The sequence below is a fragment of the Nelumbo nucifera genome, chromosome 6, assembly GCF_055504915.1.
Source record: "Nelumbo nucifera cultivar China Antique chromosome 6, China Antique-T2T, whole genome shotgun sequence".
Lineage (NCBI taxonomy): Eukaryota > Viridiplantae > Streptophyta > Magnoliopsida > Proteales > Nelumbonaceae > Nelumbo > Nelumbo nucifera.
Window position 1 is genome coordinate 23,675,665 of NC_142654.1, and position 22,664 is coordinate 23,698,328.

The following is a 22,664-nucleotide window of genomic DNA, read 5'->3' on the forward strand; positions in this document are numbered from 1 at the left end:
ATTCTCATCGATGCACTTCAGTGCCAATCTAAAGCGCCTGTTCACCAACCAGTTTCATTCATCATGGATTACAGTAAAACATGCACAGAAACGAAAGCCGAAGAGATTTGAAGTCCTGACTAAAAATTTTGAAGTGATATTGCATGTTGACTTGACTTCTTAAATTAAGAAAAAAAATGTTACAGTACCATCAAAATGGGTGCCTTTTTTTTGGGTGGGGGGAGGGGGGTTCAATTGTTGGGCTAGAGACGGGGTGGATCTATGGTTCTATATAACTTCTTCCAAACTGTTGAGAAGTGCATCAAAACGCGTTCACCACCTCATTGCTCTTTCCGAGCTTTAGACCTGACAGGCTTCGGTTTGAAGATGTAACCCAGGAGTATCAACGCAATGGGAACAATTGTGCCAACATAGTAAACGCTCCCGTAGGAAGCGAGTGTCTCGTGCATGCTCAACACCTTGTTAATGCCGGTAGTAAAAGTTAGAAACCAAACAACCAAAAATAATAGGTCTGATTCTGAAAGATAAGGATTCAAAATAAATGGAGGTGAAACAGATATGAACTAACCATGAAACCCACGCAGGAATAGTTCAAAACCAGTAGTGTATAAGCAAAGTTCATAAATCCCAAGATCTTCCCAACGAGACCCATGTTCTCGGGAATAGCTTGTTGCCATCTGTATATGACTGCTCAAGGACAGAGACAAAGTATTCAAGAAATGCTAGACAGCGTTACACAAATAAAAAGATGAAATTAGAAGAATACCTCGTGAGCCTGCTATCATCAATGCTGATTGAACAAAAAATATGATGTATCCAGGATATAGTCCCTGTAATTTGTTGAGAACAGAAAAAAGGTCAAAGTTGGTTGCAGCAGTCATACATAAAGACAAAAATAGGCGTGTCACTTGGATGTACTTTCCCTATGATCACTAGTAATTAAATCAGTCTATTAGCTGGAGACAAAATTTTGCACACTGGGCTGGAAAACCTATCACGAGTGAACACGTCAGTGTTCCTTAACATAGGACCCCACACCCTTATGTGTACTGAGTACTGACATGTTCACTTGTGATAGGTAGCCCAGAGCAGTGTGTAAGATTTTGTATCCAACCAATCCGGTCCCAGTTAAATGGTGTAAACGAATATTCATATGAGAGATAATAGGAATTGGGACGACTTTTGTACTCTTTTAGCACTCGTCCACGTTCTTTTTTACAGTATTAGCACTTATCCAAGTTAAGCAAGAAAAAATAGGCAAGGCAGTAAGAGAAGCACTCCCGGGCAAAGTAACAAAGATGGACATGGGTTGTTTGCCAAAGATGAAACCATTCACGGAATTTTTAAAACATTTTAGGAAAATACAACTGGAAATAATTGACAAAAACTTATTTTCGTTTTTCTATGGTTATTTGACAAAAAAAATTCTTAACACTAACTTTTCCTTGCTATTTTTCTTTTAGATGTCAGATTTTCAACCTCAAGCTCATGGTTGAAAAGCAACAAATAAGAGCCTAGCACAGCCTACAAATTCGAAAATCATCTGTAAGTATAGTTCATGAAGTCTCCATCTGTATCATAACGAGAATAGCCTATCAATAATAGCAGCAGTCTTCTACAGATTTTGCAAAACTAACTTCCATGAAATAGAAATTAGAGAATAACAAGTTCATGATAAAAAAAATCAAAATTACAACTTCACAAGAGTTAAGGTATAACCATACTTACATGCCAAACAGCACTAACGGTCTGCGTAGCCAACAATTGAAAGAAACCAGGTTTCTTTCCCTTCTGAATGAGTCTTTCATAAACATCTGAAGTAACATAAAGAAAATATCAAAACCAAATGTAGCAAAAAAGGCCAAAAAGGAAGATTATAACTAGATTCCACTGGCTGCCCTATGTCTTGAATTGCATGTACATGTTTATGAGTGTAATTATTTGAAAGAAAAAAGTGAAACCAATATACAGCACATTATTAGCAACAAGAAAAAACCAAAACAAAAAAATCAAAAACCTTACCACAATGCAGACAAGTGCTTGGTGCTGGAACCAGACGAACTAGACATCATAACAAATTGGCAGAGAACATCTGTATAGGAAAATATAGGATATATACTAGATATTTACATTGTGTATATACCAATCATTTGGTGCCTACATGTGCATGCTCGCCTAGGTTAGGAACGATACATTGCTTAAGCACATGCTTTTTTCTATTGGAAACGGTAACTTCATTAATACAACTTAAAAATAACTTTCCAGAGTTCAGTACAGCTGTCAACCCCTAACAGGTGTTGAGCCCCCAGTAATCTTTCTTACAAAACTGCCCAGAACATTCTCTCCCTCACAGTCCTTTGTTTAGCCAACATGTCAGCTTAAGCACATGCTTTGACCTATACAGTCTAATCATTGCATGATTGCAATATCTTGAGGTTACTTTCCTAGACATCCAAGAGGACCAAGACATTAATACATTTTAAACAAACCACCAGCTGTAAGTTTATAACCTAACTAAAATTGGGCAACTTGCTGAACAATCATGGCTCACAATATTGGCAATATTGGCAAAAAAATCCCCATTTTGCTAGGTTTCTGATATTTTGCCTATATGTCAGCAATAATTCAAATTTCATTGATAGATTATATATTTAAGGTTTAAAACTTTAGAATATTATTAAATAAACTTTTTGATGTTTCATTGGCAATATGGTAACTCTTTCAATTGGAACCTAACTTGTAGGAGGCGCCTCTTTGACTGGAAAATTGAAGAGTATGCAATTTTGCTGGGCCTGCTCCAGAACCAAAGGATTGACCCAAACATGGAGGATGCTTAGAGATGGAAATGGGAAGCTGATGCCATGTTTTTTGTTAAGTCTATGTTCAGTAAGTTGATAAGTTCAGGTCAGGAAAACTTTACGGCTAGGCAGATTTGGAGCTCATTCGGTCCTTCTAAAGTGAAGTTTTTGCTCTGCACAAAATGGCTTTAAATAAATGTCTATCCAAAGTTAATCTAGTGAAACGTGGCATTCGGATTTCGGATATGTCCTGTGGCTTATGTGGTGGGGTAGTAGAAACTACTGAACATCTGGCCTTACATTGCCCAGCCTCGAATTATATTTGGAGGCATTTTCTCCAAGCTTTGGAAATCAGCTGGGTAATGCCAATTTCTGTGAAGGATCTGCTGTTGTGTTGGCAGATTGAGGGTCTCAGCAAGAAAGGTATCTTGGTTTGGAAGACTATCCCAGCTGCTGTGCTTTGGACTATCTGGATTGAAAGAAATAACAGAATTTTTCAAGGCAAAGCTAAATCTTCAGAGGAAATGGTGCAGATAGTTGTGGGTAAACTTCTGTCCTGGGTGTCGGCATCGGAGTTGTTTAAAAATCAGAATTTGAGCCTGTTGTTTAGATCTCAGAACTGGTTGTACCTGTAATTTGTGGTGGCTCTAGGCAGCCTCTAATGGCCTAGGCTCCTTTGTACTGGTTCTTATTTTAATAAATTACCTTACCTTTTCAAAAAATATATATATATAATTTTAAAAAAAAAAGCCCTAAAAGAATCATAGAGAATTGGTGATTGGATAGTTGGCTTTACTATTTTAATATTATTAACTTACCAAGTGACTACAGTTCAAACGAAAAAGTAAAATGCATAAGACTACAAAAGAGTATTTTCAAACTAATCAAAACATATAGTAATATAAAAAGAAAAAAAAAGGTCAAAATCACAAGGAACTGACATATTTAATGAAGAGAATATGGCTAAAAGACTAAAAGGGAGACAAGGAGAAAGATACCTATTAAAGTGTCTCAATTTTCTCTTATTTGATTTAAACAGTTCTTCGCTACGGGTTTTAAGCCTTAAATGTGCAATCATATTTATTCTAATGATTCCTTGGAGGTTTATTAACTATTTCCATGCTTCAAGAAATCTTTTCTGATATTTTAGATTTTCCAAATATCTAAGCAAATTTAGTGAAATATCTCCAATATCTACATGGCGAAGTGCCCATAGATATCAAAGTTGTGAACCACGATTGGGATGTTGTCAACTTGTCATTCTGGTATCAGAATAACCCCATACCATTTAACTTGACATTCACAAGCAATAGTTCTAGTTGGAAGAGAAGTAGGAGAAACTTACAATGACGTAACCAAGTACTGACTTGGATGTTCCACACAAGTGGAATCTGAACAGCACTTTTTGCCAACTCAACACGAATAATATCAACATTTTTTGCACGGTCCCAACGTGGCTTTGGTGGAGAAGAATCTGACCAACCACTGAATCCAAGACCAGATATAATTATGGAAGCCTCTGATATTGACCAGATAAAATAATACTTCCAACGTGCAGTAAACCCACACATATACTGGTAACTCAACCGTTTCCAGAATCCCCATTCTTGATATATGGGATCAGTAAATCGGGAAAGTGGAAAATGCGGCACTAGATATAGATACAATGCCATGCATATAGCAGCTTGAAGTAGAGCTTTGATTGTTGCACCATAAGGGGATGGTGAAGGTCCTTTTGCAGATTGGCTCCAAATCTGTGCAAGCAGAGGGTTGAATGGTTCATATTTTATCAGTTTCAAGTAAAGAAAGTAACAAATGAGAAATGAAAGCAAGATCCTAAACCTACCCCTTTATTTTCTGTCCATTCAAGATAATCCTTCATTTCATAAACTGGTCCAGCAAAGTGACTCCCACAGCAAAGGCAGTAACCAAAGTACTCTATTAGAGAAGGTAAGCGTAGCAATCTGTTTTTCTTTTGTGCCTCACGCAAACCCTCTTCTTTCAATAGTCCATCATTGTAATTAATTGCACAGGAAATGACTTTCAGCGTGAGCACCATCAAGGCTCCTATTTTTTAGAAAAGGTTAAAGTAGTAATTAATAATTAAACAAAATAAACAATATGAAAGATTAAAAACCTTCACCAAAAGTTACATGCATTAGATTCAGAACTCCCTTTTTCCTTCTTTTATTCAAGAGTCAAGACTTTCTTGTAGAAGATTAAAAGTAAGATATCACAAAACTACCAAAGCATAAATTTGATCTGAAGCTTGGTAATGAAAATGGACATTCAAACTTTTTAAATGAAAAAAATGCTAAATAGCCAAGGGTAATTAGGAAATAAGACAATAACTCCATGTGATTTTTAATAACAAGACTAGTTAATGATTATAGGCTGATTTTCTTGAACTATTACTTCTTTGGCATCTCATCAGTTGTTGCATTCTACTGTGAAGTGAGCTACAAGTTATTTTGTTGGTTGGAGAAAAAATGTAGTTAAGATAGCTAGATAATGCCTAGGCATTTTGGTCTGGCAAAGCAAGTGCAAGTCAATGCCTAGGCAACAAAAATTATATAAATACATATATGTTTCACTTATTTTTATGTAACAATGCATAAGTATTATGTAATTACATGTTAATTCTAAGCTGTTGAAGCACAAATTAAATCAACAAATGATCAAATGACAACTTGCAAATGATTTTTGGGAAAAAGTGAAAAGATTTTTGAGCAACTCCCCTAGTTCAAAGAAGTGGTCACCTTTCTTATAATTTCTTTTTTTTTATAAATTTTATTTTAGTTTCAGAAAAAAAAATTAATAGATTAAGAGTCTTATTCTTTAGCTTTACTATATACACCTATCAAGCTAAAAAAGATTATAAACACTAGCAACAATGTATAAAGGGGTCAGATGGTTAAAAGAGCCATAGACTGCAGCCTCTATAGATAGGGGTGCAAATGGATCGGATCATGATCTGATCCGATCCAATTTGGTTGAATTCGGGTCACCCCTGTTCAGATCTTTGGGAAAAGATTTTTGAGCAACTCCCCTAGTTCAAAGAAGTGGTCACCTTTCTTATAATTTCTTTTTTTTTATAAATTTTATTTTAGTTTCAGAAAAAAAAAATAATAGATTAAGAGTCTTATTCTTTAGCTTTACTATATACACCTATCAAGCTAAAAAAGATTATAAACACTAGCAACAATGTATAAAGGGGTCAGATGGTTAAAAGAGCCATAGACTGCAGCCTCTATAGATAGGGGTGCAAATGGATCGGATCATGATCTGATCCGATCCAATTTGGTTGAATTCAGGTCACCCCTGTTCAGATCTTTGGGTTGGATTCAGATCCCCCCATCCAATCCGATATATGTTATAGATTTATCATTTATTTATATAAATATATAATACATATATATGTTATTTATTTATTTATAAATATATTATTTATATTGTATTTTTGTAAATTTGTTATATTATTTATTTTTTTATAAAAAACATGTACATATGATGAAAATAATTAAAAAATACTTGTATTTTTTGTTTTTCTTATTTTAAATTGGTATATTTTATTTTTCTTTTAATAATTTATTAAATTTTTAAAGAAAACAAATCGGATCAGATCAGAGTTCCCAATCAGATTCAAATACAGATCCATGCCTATCAGATTCTATCGGATCGGATCAGACCCGTCATGAACAGTGTTGGACCGGATTCGGATATACCCTTATTTGAATCCGATCCGATCCGTTAACATCAAATATATCAGTCACAGATCAGTGGGAAGGAAGATCGGCAAATGGGTTGGCAGATTCTTTAGCCAAACAAGAGGTACATAGGAATCAGCTTTTTAGGGCTAAGTTGTAAGCTTTATGATATAGTTTAGAGGCGGCACCTCATGCCTCTTTGTGGGGTTTTGTAATATGTATCCTTGTGATCTTTAATAAATTTACTATTATCTATAAAAAAAAAAAAAAACAATGTATAAAGGGGTCGTAGTTAGCAATTTGCCCCCATTATGATGTTCATATCTGCATCACCTGCCTAGTTGGTTGCCTAGGTGATTGGCCTCCCAATGTATAAAGGGGTTGTAGTTAGCAATCTACCCCCATTACTATTATCTATCCAAAAAACAATCCCTCTAGGCAGGATCCCAGTACTATGAACCCATGTTGACCCTATTTCTGGCTAATGAATCCATAAGTGAATTGGCAGACGTCAGAGTCCACCTAAATACAGAGATCAATCTAGAAGTTGGCATCCTTGCCTCCATGATGGGGTAGAGATGCATCCAAGGATATGATATCTCCTCCTTCATCCATCTTTTTTTTGGTATAACCACTTGAGAGTCCCTTTAAATTTCCAATGTTGTGAATTGTAATCAGGAATCAACCCTTGGAGTAAAGATAACAATTCAGTCTGCACTGAAGCTCATTTCTCCAAGTGGTACCAAATGGTTGCCTTCATGATCTCTAAACACCCTACCTAAACTTGAAGATTTGAGGCTTGCCAATACTGCAACATCAAAATAGAGTTTAATGACATTTGGCTGAGGGTGTAACCATGATAGCAATTTAAAATTCTTCTAGTAGAAAAAGTCATTATCAATACATATTTTTGCCCCAGGTCCAGGTGTTTAAAAATATTTAAATCCTTGGATGTAAATTACACAGCCATAAAAAAATCTTCGATGTAGATTACTAAACCTCACTTCTGACTTTCTAAGAAACAACAGAAACCTGATTCATCAATAAATAAATAAACAGAAACCTCACATGAACTGCTTAAAACGCCCTCAAAATAATTTCCACAATGAGGGGCAAAACTCAAAAAGGGACAATTTAGCCTTTGGCTGCCCATGAAAAATGTATTTTATATGGCCAAGTTTTCCAAAATATGAGCACACGGACCCTAAAAATTTGATTAGGACTCATATATAGACACATCAACCTATTAGAAACCTCTTTGCTGAAAATCAAGGATTAATTCAACAATTTGATTACTAAAGTAAGATGTGCCTATCTGAGCTCCAGGATGGCCATTTCTTAAAGAAAAAGGGAAAAGAGCTTGGGAATGATTCTAACCTCAAGATTTCTATGAAGAATCATCAAAATTTGAAAACAAGTCACCATCGTGCAGGAATTAACAAGAACTTAAAATAGCTCACAAGCTAGCATGCCATTGTAACAAGTATGGCTAAAATGGGATATGTGGAGTCATGTCCAGCCCATGCAGTTGATGTACACACTCATTTTACACAAACTAATAAAGTATAACAGTTACCAATCAAAAAATAACAAGAAATTAAAAATATATATCCAACAAACTAATATGACATTTCTTAGACTTAGGGATGTCAGTGGGTCAAGTTAAGTGGTAAACCTGCACTTTGCAGAGGGGGGAAGAGTGGTAAACCTACACTGATCCAACCTAATAAGGTTAGGGTCAGGCCAGCCTTGATCAGGTTTCTGGCTGGGTTCAGATTGAGATGGACCCATGCTAAACCTGACCCATTGCCATTGCAGCATTGAAAATATTCATATTTATGTACCATATATGGGATGGGTTAAATAGTTTCTCTCTATTTGGTCAGGTCTAATCAAGTTCAGATTGGAGTTCCATTGGGTGTTGAAATCCCTACTTAAGACTTCCATTGTTTTCTCCACGAAATAGGATGTGAGGAGGTAATCTATTACGAGCCATTTGTCCCACATTGGTAGTATGGGATGTTGCTGTGGGGTATATATGTGCTTGGGTTCCCTCCCTCTAACAGCTAGCGTTTAGGGGTGAGTTCTCTGAAGGCACGTAACAAATGGTATCAAAGCCTACACTATGCCTCCCAGTTGCAATCGTGCGGCACAGGTGGTGATGTCGGTACTGTAGTGTTCGGCCGGGACTAGGTGGACTAGTGCAAAGCCAACCTGTGTGGGCACCAGGACTGCGGAGCGTGGTGGAATGTTACGATCCATTTGTCCCACATGGTGTATGGGATGCTAATGTAAGATATCCCACATCAGTAGTAATGGGATGTTGTTGGGAGGTATATATGTGTCTTGGTTCCCTCCCTCTAACAGCTAGCTTTTAGGGGTGAGTTCTCCTAAGGCACGTAACATAATCAAATCCCTCCATGTACCCCACCATCTATCTAGATGCTCCACAGTGAATTTTTTCAAGGTGGGCCGATGCATGCGCAGATAGGCCTAAGGATGGCATTCCCTCACGTTTGATGTGTTTAGCCACAGGGGGAGGAGAGTGTTGGATTCCACGTCCAACACTCAATTTGTAAGATATCTTTTAGGTCAATTCAGGTTCAAGGTCAATAAACTAAAATTATGTGCAATAAAGGGCATGGAAGTTGGTGAAATTTCTTCTTTTATTGCTAATTAGTTTTTTCGAGGTGAGGAACATCATGATGGGCCAGATTATTAGAGTGGCTCATCACACTATTAGACTAAACTTTCATAGATGCTCTTTGGGCCAGATTATTAGAGTGGCTCATCAAAGGCATGCTTATGAATCCCGACAGGGAATATACTACATGTCTACTATAGACCAGTTGAACAGAGTGATTTTATTCGGGGTCGGTTATTCTTTGTTGGGAGGATTGTGATTAAGATGCCCTTGGCTGTGCTCAGGTGGAGGTAGAAGGAGATTCACAGGTGGTGGTTGGATGGAGAAGAGGATGCATGGGTGTAGCATCACTGTACAAGAGAGGTTAGATCAGTGGCAACTAGGGGGAATCTCATTCCATGGGTTAGATCCATCAATGGTTTAGCTGACCCTAGGATCAAGAGTGAGGTAAAGTAGAAGTGAGTTTATTGGGGCTCTATCCTACCAAATTAGCCTTTCTTTCTTTCTTTATTTTCTGGTGTATGGAGAGGTTGGCACCTGACCTAGCCTTTCGGTTTTTCTTTCCTATCTCAATTCAACTCAAAAAATCCTCATCCCAACTATATGGGGTTTGGATAGATAAATAGATAATAACCATATGGAGCTGGCTACATGAACTTATTCCACCATCCTGCTCTATTTAGCACCTAGCCTTCTGGTTTTTCTTTCCTATCTCAATTCAACTTAAAAAATCCTTGTCCAAACTATATGGGGTTTGGATAGATAAATAGATAGTAACCATATGGGGCTGGCTACATGAACTTATTCCACCATCCTGCTCTATTTAGCACCATATCTATCGTTAAGTTATTGGTCTTTTTCTCTTTTCTATCCCTTTTCTTTATTTTTAGTTCAACTTTTCTTTTCTTTTCTATTCAGCAATAAAATAATCATGAACATCTACCAATCAAAAAATAAAACCAATTAGACAAAGCAAGTAACTTGTTTAAGTAATAATAAAAAAAAACATTGGACCTTCTGAAATAGGAAATACTAGCCTACTAGGTATGCATGAGATCTGAATTAATGTTTACCAGTAGCATCAATGCCTCCTTCCTTCCATGCATCCCCACTCATGTAGTACACATGGCTAAACAAAGTCACAAACATGATATTTAGTCAGAAATTTGGCTGTTTTTTCTCTTTTATCTTCTTCAAAATAGGCAGATTATTGTTTATCCCTTAGCAGAAAGTGAAGAACAGATTTCAAAAATAGAAAATGAAGTAATGGAAGCAAGATAACTGACAAGATGGTAAACAATATATAAGCACAATTCATAACCTATAGTTTAATTCAGTGGATTTAGACAATTCAAAATTCGGAAACGGTAGTCTACCTGTTTCCATCATTGGCATGGGCTGGCTATCATCAAGAGTAGACAGTCCTTGGGCTATTAGACATTTGCTACCCCCATCAAGTGGATACCAAGCCCAAGATCTGCTAACAACCTTGCTGACTTTCTTGGTAGGATAGGGGTCCCTAAAGGAGAACTAGAGGAGGCTTCCAGGGCCAGCCAGAAAGGGTCTAATGATGTCAACCTTTTTAGATAATAGGCTATGAGTTGGAAGTATATCTCATGACAACTATGGAATCTTTTTTTTTTTATTTTGATCAGCAACGCAGAAAAGATTTCATTAATTAGAAAAAATCATGGATACAACAAGAAGTTGTGAAAGAAACCAGCTTTAGTAAGCTGACCCAAAACAAATTTACAATTGAGCTCAAAACAGATGTGTTCTTTGTACCCCTTGCTTAGCTAAGCTATCTGTCAAGCTGTTAGCAGATCTCCTCACCCATCTCACACGGATTGATATGTCCCTTGATTTCCATTTTATCACAGGATCCTTCAATTTCCATTTTATCACAGTTTTCCAATCTCCCTCAATGATCAGTATATTAATACCCAACTCTTTAGCCTTCTCAACCTCATATGCTGCAGCTAGAAACTCTGACCTTGCCACATCACCCTATTCCACAGGACCAGAGTACAGAGCAATGACGTTTCCATCTTCATCTCTAATGCCCCCCCCAAACCCAGATTACCCACATAACTCCCATCAAAGTTCAGCTTCTTCCAGCCCTCTATTGGAGACCATACCTCTGCTGTCTTGTAGATGAAGAGGCTGCAATAACACCCCAAACGCTGAAAAGGTCTTCAACCTTAAAATCTGAAAACTGCTTCAAGCTTTTTGCCCAATGTGCCACACTCAAAAGTTATTGTTTCAACCAAGGCTTCCTTACTTTTTCTTTTTCTTCAAATATTCTTGCATTTCTTTCCTCCCAAATAGCAAAAAAGGTGTGGAGTCTTACTTCCACACCTTTTTTACTTCATAAAATGCATCTAAGGTGAAAACAAAGTTGTAAAGGTTATTATTCTAGAACCAACTCAGCTCAACTAAACCTTATCTTTCACACTATCAATCTAGAACTACTATGAAAAGATTTAGAAGAATCAACTATTTAATAAATACAGTATCCCTGTGCGTCTTCCCTAATTCAGTGACTTCTTCTTATGGGGGTCATCCATTCCTACTAGCATTGTAATACATAAGAGTTAAAGATAAATGTAAGGGATTGAATCTAATAAATCTCATGTGAAAATTGGACAGACTTTTTTATTTATATCACTGTTTGCTTCCTATTTGTCTTTAACAAAGAAAGTTTAAGCCACTGGTCAAGAAAGATGTATAAGCAAGTTTATAATGCCCAACCATGATACCAAGATATTTGGCTATACTTTGCATACTGGTGCAAGACATGATATGTATCCAATACAACACTACATACTTAATGGACACTTTAGAGTCTTCATAGCATCAATACTATTAGAGCATATAAATGGTACATTGTAACAATCATTCTAAAAAAAACTCTACATGGTAGAATTTAATTGAACTTGGCAAGCTATAAGTACTGAAAAAAATGGCACTTAGCTTCAAAGATAGATACAAGGTTCAAAGTATCGACACAGGCAAATACGCCAATAGGGCATATTGGCCTGTATCGGTACTTTTTTTTAACCTTTATCTTTTTTTTTTCAAAACCAGTTCAGAGGAGTCGGTTTAAGGCCCGACTACCCTCTGAAACATGGTCTGACCCGATACAACCCCTGGAGGGGCATATTGGGAAGCCATCGGCACGATACGGATTGGCCGATACGGGCCGATATGTGTCGATACTTTGAACCTTGGATAGATACACCTTGAATGGGATAAACATGCTTGTATATTATCCAAAACTTGGATCTTAGGAAAAGGTCTCATTTCCACATTTACCATATCCATGTCTGTGTTGGTAATTTGGTATCCACATCTAGGCATCATAGGTGCTTAGGTTTTTCTTTTTTTATCAGTAACAAGAAACTTTATTAATGATGTGAAACTTTGTGAACTTTAATTACAACAAGAGGGGGGAGGTAAAATGTCTTAACTCCCCACCAACAGAGTACATTGGAGAAAAGTTAAAAATTAGCCCAAAATATAGATTCCCTATTCACCCCTTGCTTGGCTAACCCATCAGCAACTGAGTTAGCAGTCCTTTTAACCCAGCTGTATTGCATTGCCATATCCCTACTCAGCCATCTGAATTTTTTCCTCTCGTTGTTATACCTCCACAAGCCACTGTCTTCTTCTTTTAGCCATCTAATCACCACCTCCGAGTCACCTTCAAGGACCAAACATCTGATGTTCATATCTTTCACTCTTTGGATACCTTCCAGGGCTGCAAGAATCTCAGCCCTAAGAGAGTCTCCTTCTCCAATTGGGCCTGAGAACATGGCAATAATAACCCCATCCTCATTCCTAAACACTCCCCCAATCCCAGAAGGCCCTGGATTCCTTAAGCAACTACTATCAAAATTCAGTTTTATGAACCCAGAGGGAGGAGGAGTCCAAGAAAGGCTATCTCTTTCCAATTTCTTACCAAATCAGCCACAGAATAGCCTGAGAACAGCTCCATAGGTACTTAGGTTCTTAGATAATATCTCCTAAACATGGACAGACTCGCATTTTCCTAAGAGGAGAGTTTTCTTTATGATAGAGGTAACTTGGCATCTTGCTTTAAGATATGTTATTCGTTGAAGCTAAAGAATTCTTTAACCAATCAGCCTTAGCAATTAGATGCATTGTCTGGCTCCTCTATGCCATAGCAACCGCTTAGTCCTTGCAAGTAAATAGGAGTATGATGGGAATGTCCCTGAGATCTGATAGTCTGATCCCAAATCGGAAATCTGATCAGATCAAGCCAGATTTGGACCTCAAATATCAGATATATTTATAATAAGATAGAATCTGGACCCAACCCAATCATAACCAACTACAGTCCAGATCTGACCCTGTTATATATAATAGTTATATTGTTACTAAATGATCATAGTTTCAAGTTTCATGGAAAGTTGTTTGACTTATTTCACTAATGATGCTTATATATAACACCAAAGTCATTTCTAGTTTTTTGTATTAATGATATATAATATTCTGGTTTTTTAGTTTAATTTAATAATGACATAATATCAGAATGCAGTCCCTGTTTGATCTGAATCTGTTGGGTAAGATTTGTTTTGGATCAGAAAAGTAGTATAATTGAAATCAGATTTAGGTACATTTTTATTGATTTTCAGATTTAGGCATATTTGATCTGAGTTTAACCTGTTTACGCCGTAGTATGGAGGGTATAACTTCAAGCATAGGAGGGAAATGTTCAACGTAATATTTGTAGAACATATGCAGTTTTCCTTCTTTCATACCCTTTTTGCTGGAGAAATTGCAATTTCCAGGTGTGATCAGAACAAAAAAAAAAGAAATACAGAGTGCCATTTAGACATGTAGAACAAGGGTCCATATAAGTAATTTTTATTGGTTCCATGCACAAAATTTTGCTAAGACAGAACTCTTGGTCATAATCTAAAGATTTCATAGTTAAATAAAACATGAACACAAGTTATTTATTTAATCTTGGTAAAATTATATAAAACATTATATTATCTCAAGTTGGCAAGTGTGAGAATGTGGGTTTGAGTCCGAGGGTAGCCACTTTATCCAAAAAAAATGCCAAAGGTTACCATACCCTACTGACCGCACTGAAATTTGGGTTTTGGAAGTTATAAACCTGTAGATGAATGAAGAAAATAGATTATTTTCTTGTGGTGTTTTCTATTTTTCTGGGGTGGAGGTGGTCACAGTTCAAAGTATCATTCTTTTGATCAAAGTTTGTGTATTGAGAGTTTCAACCAACCAAAACTCCTTTTTTTTACTTTTTGGTTCTCACATTTTGTCAGGGATAGTGTCACGTCACAATGTATCATTTAAAACACTTCAACAACAATGATAAGCATCATAGAATACGCAACAACACATTTCATATTTTGAAGCTTGGAGGTAGTTACTATATGTCTTTCTGGGAGGAAAAAATTTAATCCTTGTTTGGAAGTTATGCACCCCGAACTCAAGATCTTGCCCAAGAGAAACATATACAAACATTTATTCCAGAAGAATGTTAGAAATATATTTTCTTTTTTATTCTATTGAAACAGTATAAAACATAGAGACTTACAAGTAACTATGAATGTTCTAAAGAATTTAGGAGTTCATAAGTTAGTCTGTTGACGCAGAGCTCGAACAAGTTTACTCTAAAACAGAACATCGTAAGAGTAGTTTTAGATTCTGTCTACTGAACGAGTCGTAGCAGAATTTTATTTTCTAGTTTAGTCGTGTATACGTACTATTATCACATAAATATGCTGAATGCTCTCCTTCTTCCTTCTTCTTGCTTAATGAAGCTAAATTAAGATACATTGTATATTTGTATGAACCCAAAATTCAAAAAAATTATTGCACCTCAGTTCCCTCGCCATATAATTCATCTAGTCGTACCAATTGTACACAGAACTTATAATATAAGGGCGCAATACTTTAAATCAATTTATGATTCAATTAGGTAAACTGAAAATCAGATAAATTCGATAAAAGGATGAGAAAAGTGCAAGTCTCAACCAATCAATATCGGATCGAAAATAAATAGCCACATGAACTAATGCATACCAGCCTATGAGGTAACCGAAGCCGGTGAAGAACGTGATAATCCCGCATCTCCTGCGGTAAACAAGCATCGAAATGTACCCCATCAGCATCGGAACCAAAAAATGGAGATTCGATGAGAACCCAAACGAGAGGTAAGATAATAGAGCTCCTGATGCCGCGGAATAGATATGCTTCAGTAGGGTTCCAGGGACAAGTCTCCAGATAAAACTCACGGGTATGGTGGCGGCAAAGCACAGAAGGAATCTAAGAACTGGAACTGAGACTCCAATCGACGACGCCATGGATTCCATCTCGATCTCCATGGCCCCGTATTACTAATTCGCTGAACCGTCTGAGCAAAGTGTAGCTGCCCAGAATTGAGAAGCTCTCCCAGACTCCCAGTCTCCTCTTTTGGGATCTTTGCTTTTGTGTTTCTTATGTGCCTAAAATGACCATAATATCCTTCCTTTTGTACGGCCAGTCAGCTTGAACGTTGACCTTACTTCATTGTTTTCTCCGAAATGCCGGAAGGCTGATAATGAACACAATGCATCAGCTTCCAAAGAAGGTGGGTGCTACAACCAAGTGTGCGCTGAAAAACAAGACAATGCATGTTTAATGAGTGGATACTCTACGGAGGTGTAAGGGTAAGAAACAAATCCAAACATTTCCAAAATAGTTAAGGCTTCGCCGAAGAGTGCAAGCTGAGCTACTGTCAGAATAGCGCGTGCAAAAAGAAATAATCCATTATCATCTTTAATAATAATACCAATGCCAGATTTATCAATGGCACCACCTAAATTGATTTTGACACTACGTGGTGGAAGCCAATGGATTGTTGTAATTGGGGCCAAATAAACATTCTCGTTAGGTATCACTAAAGAGTGATGAATAACATCATAATGCAACTGTCAATCCACTCGAGCCTCTTCTATAATGAATTGTGGGTATTGGTGTTGATGATTAAATATGAGGGCATTCCGAGCAAGCCAAATGTGTCAAAGGATATTGAAGTAATGACCACAAATCAAATCATAAGATTAACCGTTACTCAAATCAAAAGAAATCCATTTTGATAAGCTTCTCCTTGGGTATGAGTCAGGCCTAAAGCTCATAGAGGAACCAAACCAAACCAATCTAGAAAATTGGCAATGCAGAAATAAGTGATCCATTATCTCTAAAGCCAATTCACAAAAAGAACATATGTCGTTACATAAAAGAAGAATTTTGTGGAGTTTACTTCTAGTGGGCAGAGAATTTGAAACAACCTCCAAGTGAAGATGAATAATTTAGGACTATCATTCTTGAGGCTCCAGAATTGACGCCAAATAATATTAGAAGTCAGAAATTGCTGTCTTAAAGAAGTGGAATGCATAAAGGTTAGAAGTTTGTAACCTCATGTTGTCTCCACACTTGATTGATTGCATCCCAACAACCAAGTACGGACTTTCTGTAAGCTAAAACCCTGGGTACACGCCATTCAGCCATATATAAGGAATATATTTTTGTAAGTATACTCTAAAGATGTTCTTAATGTACGGCTGAATGACATTTTTTTTGGCAAGAGATCCACTTTTATTCACGACACTGCTGAGTTAGAATATGTTCATTGATTAAGCCCAACAAACATCAAACAATGCTTTAATCACAGGACCAGCCACGACGAATTCACATCAGCGCCCCATGGGGAGATTTGTCGGTATGTGCTGTGGAGCATTGTGAGGCGCTGATGTTAACTCAGCCTCGTCTCCAATTGGACAGTGGCTTTGATTTTTCGAAGACCTTATGTCTCAGTCAAGTTTGCTTTTTTGGCTCCCTTTGCTTTCTGGTAAGATTTGGATGGGATAGGATGGGATGAGATGGGAAAGTATAAAAATTTACCTTTTCATTGTTTCATTTATATATGGAAAAATAATAAGAAAACATTATTATGAGGAAGAAGAGAGAAGAGGAAGACGGAGGGAGAGAGACTGAAACTCCGAAGAGGTCCTCCGGCACTAATAGTCCCCCCTCCTTTGTCGGTGCTTAATCGACCACTGCATAGTGGTCCCCCCTTTTTCACACAGGTTCCTAACTTCTCCAATACTATATATAGTTGAACTATTCTTAGCAATCTCTCGTCCTGCGCAATGATCCAGGAGTTGGACCAAGACCAAACGATTCCATAATCCATATACATGTAGGAGACGGTAGGTTGATTGTGTAACGGTCAAGAAAATACTTGGTTTACGCCGTCAGTGTTGATTATTCTAGCGCACCTTGTCGCACCTCACTGAACAACGGCCAAAGTGAACCACTAGGGGACTACTGTCTCCTACTATTCTTATGGTTATGAACCACGATAGTCCCCTTCCTTCGTCTCCTACATGTATAAGAAGAAGATGAGGGAGATGAGAGATCGTTGAGAACGGTGAGGGAGACAAGAGATCACTAAGAAAGGGAGAAAGGGAGGAAGACAGATTCACACGGTTTCTTTCCTTTCTCTATTTGCCATCACTGGTTCGTTTTTCTTGGCCTATCCCTCCTCTACTCGTCATTAATGGTAAGTGGTAACAGTGGTTTTTCGAGTTTCTTCCATCGAGGTCACACTATTTTGATGCAACCCTGATTCCATGATTTTGGGATTTGGCATCCCACATTTTTCTCATCCCACCCCTCTATTTTCCCTCAAAACAAATAAGAGAAAAGAGAATATTTTTTGAATATTCCCTTTTTCTCATCCTTATCCCATAAACCAAACGAAGCCTTCATATTGTTTGATGTTTGATGTTTAATGTTTGGGGCAAGGAATTCACTCTCCCATCTTTAGTCCCATCTCGGTTGGGTATCATTATCAATCCTCATCCCTGTTGAGACAATATCCATTCTTAACCCTAAGTTGAGTACCCAATAGGATAGGGAACATTGTCATCCTTAGTAGTTTATAAATTAAAAATTAAAATATGTTTAAAATTTATTTAAAAATAATTTATATTAATATGATAATTAAATAATGGTGAAAAGTAAAAAATTATTAAAATAAAAAACACTTGCATTCCATATAAAAACTATAAATTTTAATTAAAATATTATAACTAATAATGACCCAATTATAAATGTCTTAAAACTCTACTTAGGGATGAATGTTTATAACTTAGCCTAAACCTGGTTAAACATACAAATTTCCAGGCTTAAGCAACTATTTTATTCTAAGCTAGGTCTAACTCAAATCTACACCAACCCCACACAATGTAGACAATAGGACTATAAAGGTATGGATTTAGATCAGATCCAATTGTATTCGCATTCGATTATTAAATATAGATTTGCATTCGCATTTGATTATTATGTCGGGTTTTGGATCATCTTCACATTTAATTTGCAACCATATCATTGTGTTTAAAATGACAACAAATTAAAAAAGTTTTAAAAATAATAATTTTTAAAGCATATATGTATTTATAAATATATAAAAAATAAAATAGTAAATTTAGCAATTATAAACTTTATATAGTTATACATAATATATATATATATATATATATATGTATGTATACATAATTATACTACATATATACATAAAATAATGTTTTTTATTTTACTCAATTTGTAGTTGGATTGGATGGGGTTAGATTTGCATCTAATTTGATTATTAATCATGTAAGTTATAGCATCCAAATCCAGGATAATCAGATTTGTAGTCAAATCGGCTATTAGATTTTTTTGAGTCCATTTACAGCCCTAGTGGGTAGGGCCCAAACTAACCTTTAAGCTCAACTTGGAAGCTATAAACATATATATTTAGATAACAAATTTTATATATGGATATAAGTTTTTATATATTTTTTACAATAAATTAAAATTTTATTCATAGTTTTATAATTAAATCAACACAGGCTAGCTCATCCTCATCCCAAGCCCAAACAAATATTATTAAGTTTGGGGATATGATACAACTTGAGCTAGGCAATTTATAAAATTGTCAATGCACTATCAAAACTTGGCCCAAGATCTTTTATGTTTTTGGTTCATTATGCTACACAATGGGGGTAACCAATCCCCCATAGCTCATATGGGTTGAATATTGATATTTTTTATCTAAAAATAGTTAAATAAACCAAAAAACAATGCATGCATAAATTGTACTTAGTTTGGTTCTATCCAATTACGACTGTCACATTGCTTTTAAGGGTGCAATTTAGGGGGGTTGGGTCAAGTAGATGATCAACCAAAGCCCAATTCAAAGCCTTAAACCTTGAGCTTGGGCTTAGATTAATTAAATTATGACTACAACCTAAACTTGTATATTTACTAATATTCAAGTATTTTAAATATATAAGTAACATTAACAATAAATTATAACATTTAATCATTCATAAAGTAAAATAAATAAAATATAATACTAATGGATAATGTATACGAAATAATTATTTTATCAAGTAATTAGTAGTAATTTATTGGTTTTCTAAAAAATCATTAATATCACTATTCCAAATTACTAAATTATTATTATTTTTTGCAATAAATTAATAACATAAATATTAATTATTTTAAACATTTGATTGGTTGGATTCAAATCGGGATATATCTAGATCCGGTCCAATCTGATATGAATACTAGTCTAATTCAATGGTTGGACCATCCAATCTGTTCAAATTGGTTATAGTTTTAGATTGATTCCAACCTAGACCTGGTGATTGACACGTATTTTGAAATGGACCAGATATTGGTTCAATTTGGCCCAATTCAATATAGATATATTATGGATGGACCAGTTCCAATCCAATCCAATAAATACTTTGGACCATTAAGTTTGAACTAGTCCAATTCAATATGCCTTACTGGTTTGTCTAATCCGTTCAAATTGATTTATATTTTGACGAGATCCAACCCAAAAGAATAGTGGGGAATGCAAGTAGGCAGATATTACTCATACAAGTATAAACATGTTCCAAGCTACAACTTTAATTTTTTCCACGAAAAATAGTGGAGAATGCAGTTATGGCTTATTGGATGCATAAACCTCAAAAAATACCCAAAAGAATGACAAAAAATCTAAATCATACATCGGAGCACAAAATTATAGTCCTTGAAAGTTTATATACACATTTAGCATGCAACCCATGACCCAGTCAACAATTTGTATAGTTCAACTGGTTGGGGCCAACGACATGTTGAAAACACTACTTAGTGATTCATATCGGTGCATTGATAATGGGTCTCGAATATTAATAAAAAAAAAAGAAAAAACGAGAGGAAGATTGGTGCCAAGCCAACTGAACATCAAGGCCATATTTCCTAAACCGAGGAACTACCAGTTGAAGTATGTTAGAAATGGAGCCTTTTACACCTTTGCATGTTCGAATGACAATTAAGCTCATTACACTCTAGGTTCAAATCCGTAAATATCTAGATTAGCCATATTTTTAAATTTAGTGATTTCAATTGTCATGTTTGAGCTCCCCACACACTGAACCAATGGCTTATTGCACTCGCAGCGGAAAACCAAGAATTGCAACATAAACAACCCATTCCCACCCTTTCCACATCACAACAATAAGGCACAACCAATCATACAATTACAACCTATACACCTAGCCTTCTGGTTACATATACTACACCATCCCCAAGTATTAACCCTCTATACATCCCCACACCGCAAGTTCAACCCGATCAATGCTTTACGGCTTTACCACCACTCGTAATCCAAACCCACTAAGCAATGTAACTTTAACCTTATCGTGTGGATTTTAGGGTCATCGGCAATCCTAAGCATCCCTTTGTGCTACTTGGATATGGGATTGCGATGATAGACCCATCTAGAAGTACATCCCTTTGGGATAACCTATAGTTAGATCTACTTACTATATAGCTAGAAGCTTGATCACTCTCAATAAATATGAACCCCTCCTCCCTGACCAATAAAGCATGTTGGGGGTAAGATATAGAAGCTTAGAATATCCCAACAGTTAAAACCATAATGCACTTACCAAGCAATAGTTGGTTCTTTGGTTTTCTATGGCATTAGAAGGATGATTAGTCTACTACTTCGTGGTCTTATGCTACATTTTGCATTCCTTATTTTAAGGACATATCTCTCTCTTTTTTTTTGTTTTTTTTTTTACAGTTAAAATGGTCTTATGAACTCTGAGTTTTTAACTACAAAAAAGGAGACAATTCCTTAAAATAAGAAATGTCAAATGCAACCTTAATTTCTTGGCACCTATGGTTTTCTATGAACTATTGGGAGTTTGGGAGTGAGGAAGACCCTCTAATATGTGTTATCCCTATTTTCTAAGTACCTGTTTGGGAGGGTTTAAGCATAGTGATGGATGTTGGCTTTCTAAGGTGGGCCCTATACATACAACCTACAGGCTGTTACTGAGTCACTTGAAGGGTGTATCCTTTAGCATATTTGAATACCTTATCCAAAGTGATTCAAAACAGCCGAATCAGCTTAGTTGAATCTTCGTCAACTCAATCATCCTAAACGGGCCATCATATGGCAAAGATTGCTTTCTCGTGACACCCATCACTCACTAGTTATATGGGCTATGCCTGGCTCAAAACCTATGCATCTCTCATCAGTAATAGTTGCATGGTGTGAGTTCAATGCAATTACTAGGGGTCATTCCAAGGGTTTAGTCACAACGTTCACCCTACAACACATCCTAACAGTGTATTGAAAACATCTCCTAATGAAAAGTACAAGAAATATTCACACTAAAATATTTGTGCCAATTAGTGGAGGTTGTCGAAGCAATGACCATTAAAATGGTATTGGTTGTAGGCTTGTAGCAAAGGAGGTTAAGCATTATTATATACCTTCATGTCAAGGCTTATGCACCGTTGTGTGTGTATGTGAGAGAGAGATATCACTTTGCTGTTTGTTTTCCCTAACATCTATATTATAGAGTTTTGTTGTAGTACAGAGCATTGATCAGTCTCATTTGCATATATTCTTAGGCACGCAAATTTTGTGGCCCATATATGGTTTGGCCCATGAAGCTGTTAGCTTGCCTTGTCCTATTTATTTTGGCTATGGGATTGCCGCACACATTGTGAAAGCGTAGAAATCCGGTGGCACATTGGGAACATCTCCCTACATGTATGTCCGTATGGATGCTATGTGAGCAAAGTTTTTGCTTAGAGGAGGTCCAGACTGTTTTATTTGAGCTCCAATTATTGTAAATTTGTATTTGGATTCATAATCTAGTATTAAGGTTGCGTTTGGTTTGATTGCAAATGTGGAATCATTGTAAATTTATACGGTGGTTCCGATTTGCATTGGTAAGGCTTATAAAATTCATCGAATTTTATGCATAATTGTGTCTAGACCTAGGTTTGTGTCGTGCATAAGAGTAAATATTGCTTTTTACACCTGTTTCGACTTTCGAGTGTTTTCTCCAAAACCCCCAAAAGAGAAAGAAAGGTAGAGGAGGAGGAGGAGGAGGAGGAGAATGACTATGAGCTACGTGA

General features: G+C 36.3%; 1 protein-coding gene across 1 annotated transcript; it reads right to left on the minus strand.

Moving 5' to 3' along the window:
- Positions 1–106: 106 nt before the first annotated feature.
- LOC104612706 (lysophospholipid acyltransferase 1) lies at positions 107–16,559 on the minus strand. Its single transcript, XM_010280246.3, has 9 exons — positions 16,475–16,559; positions 15,228–15,798; positions 10,223–10,278; positions 4,645–4,865; positions 4,144–4,552; positions 1,729–1,814; positions 767–830; positions 569–687; positions 107–458 (listed from the first exon to the last, which is right to left on the minus strand). Exons 2-9 carry the CDS (start codon positions 15,527–15,529, stop codon positions 321–323), a joined length of 1,395 nt encoding a protein of 464 aa, XP_010278548.1. The 5' UTR covers positions 15,530–15,798; positions 16,475–16,559; the 3' UTR covers positions 107–320.
- Between the last annotated feature and the right edge of the window lie 6,105 nt (positions 16,560–22,664).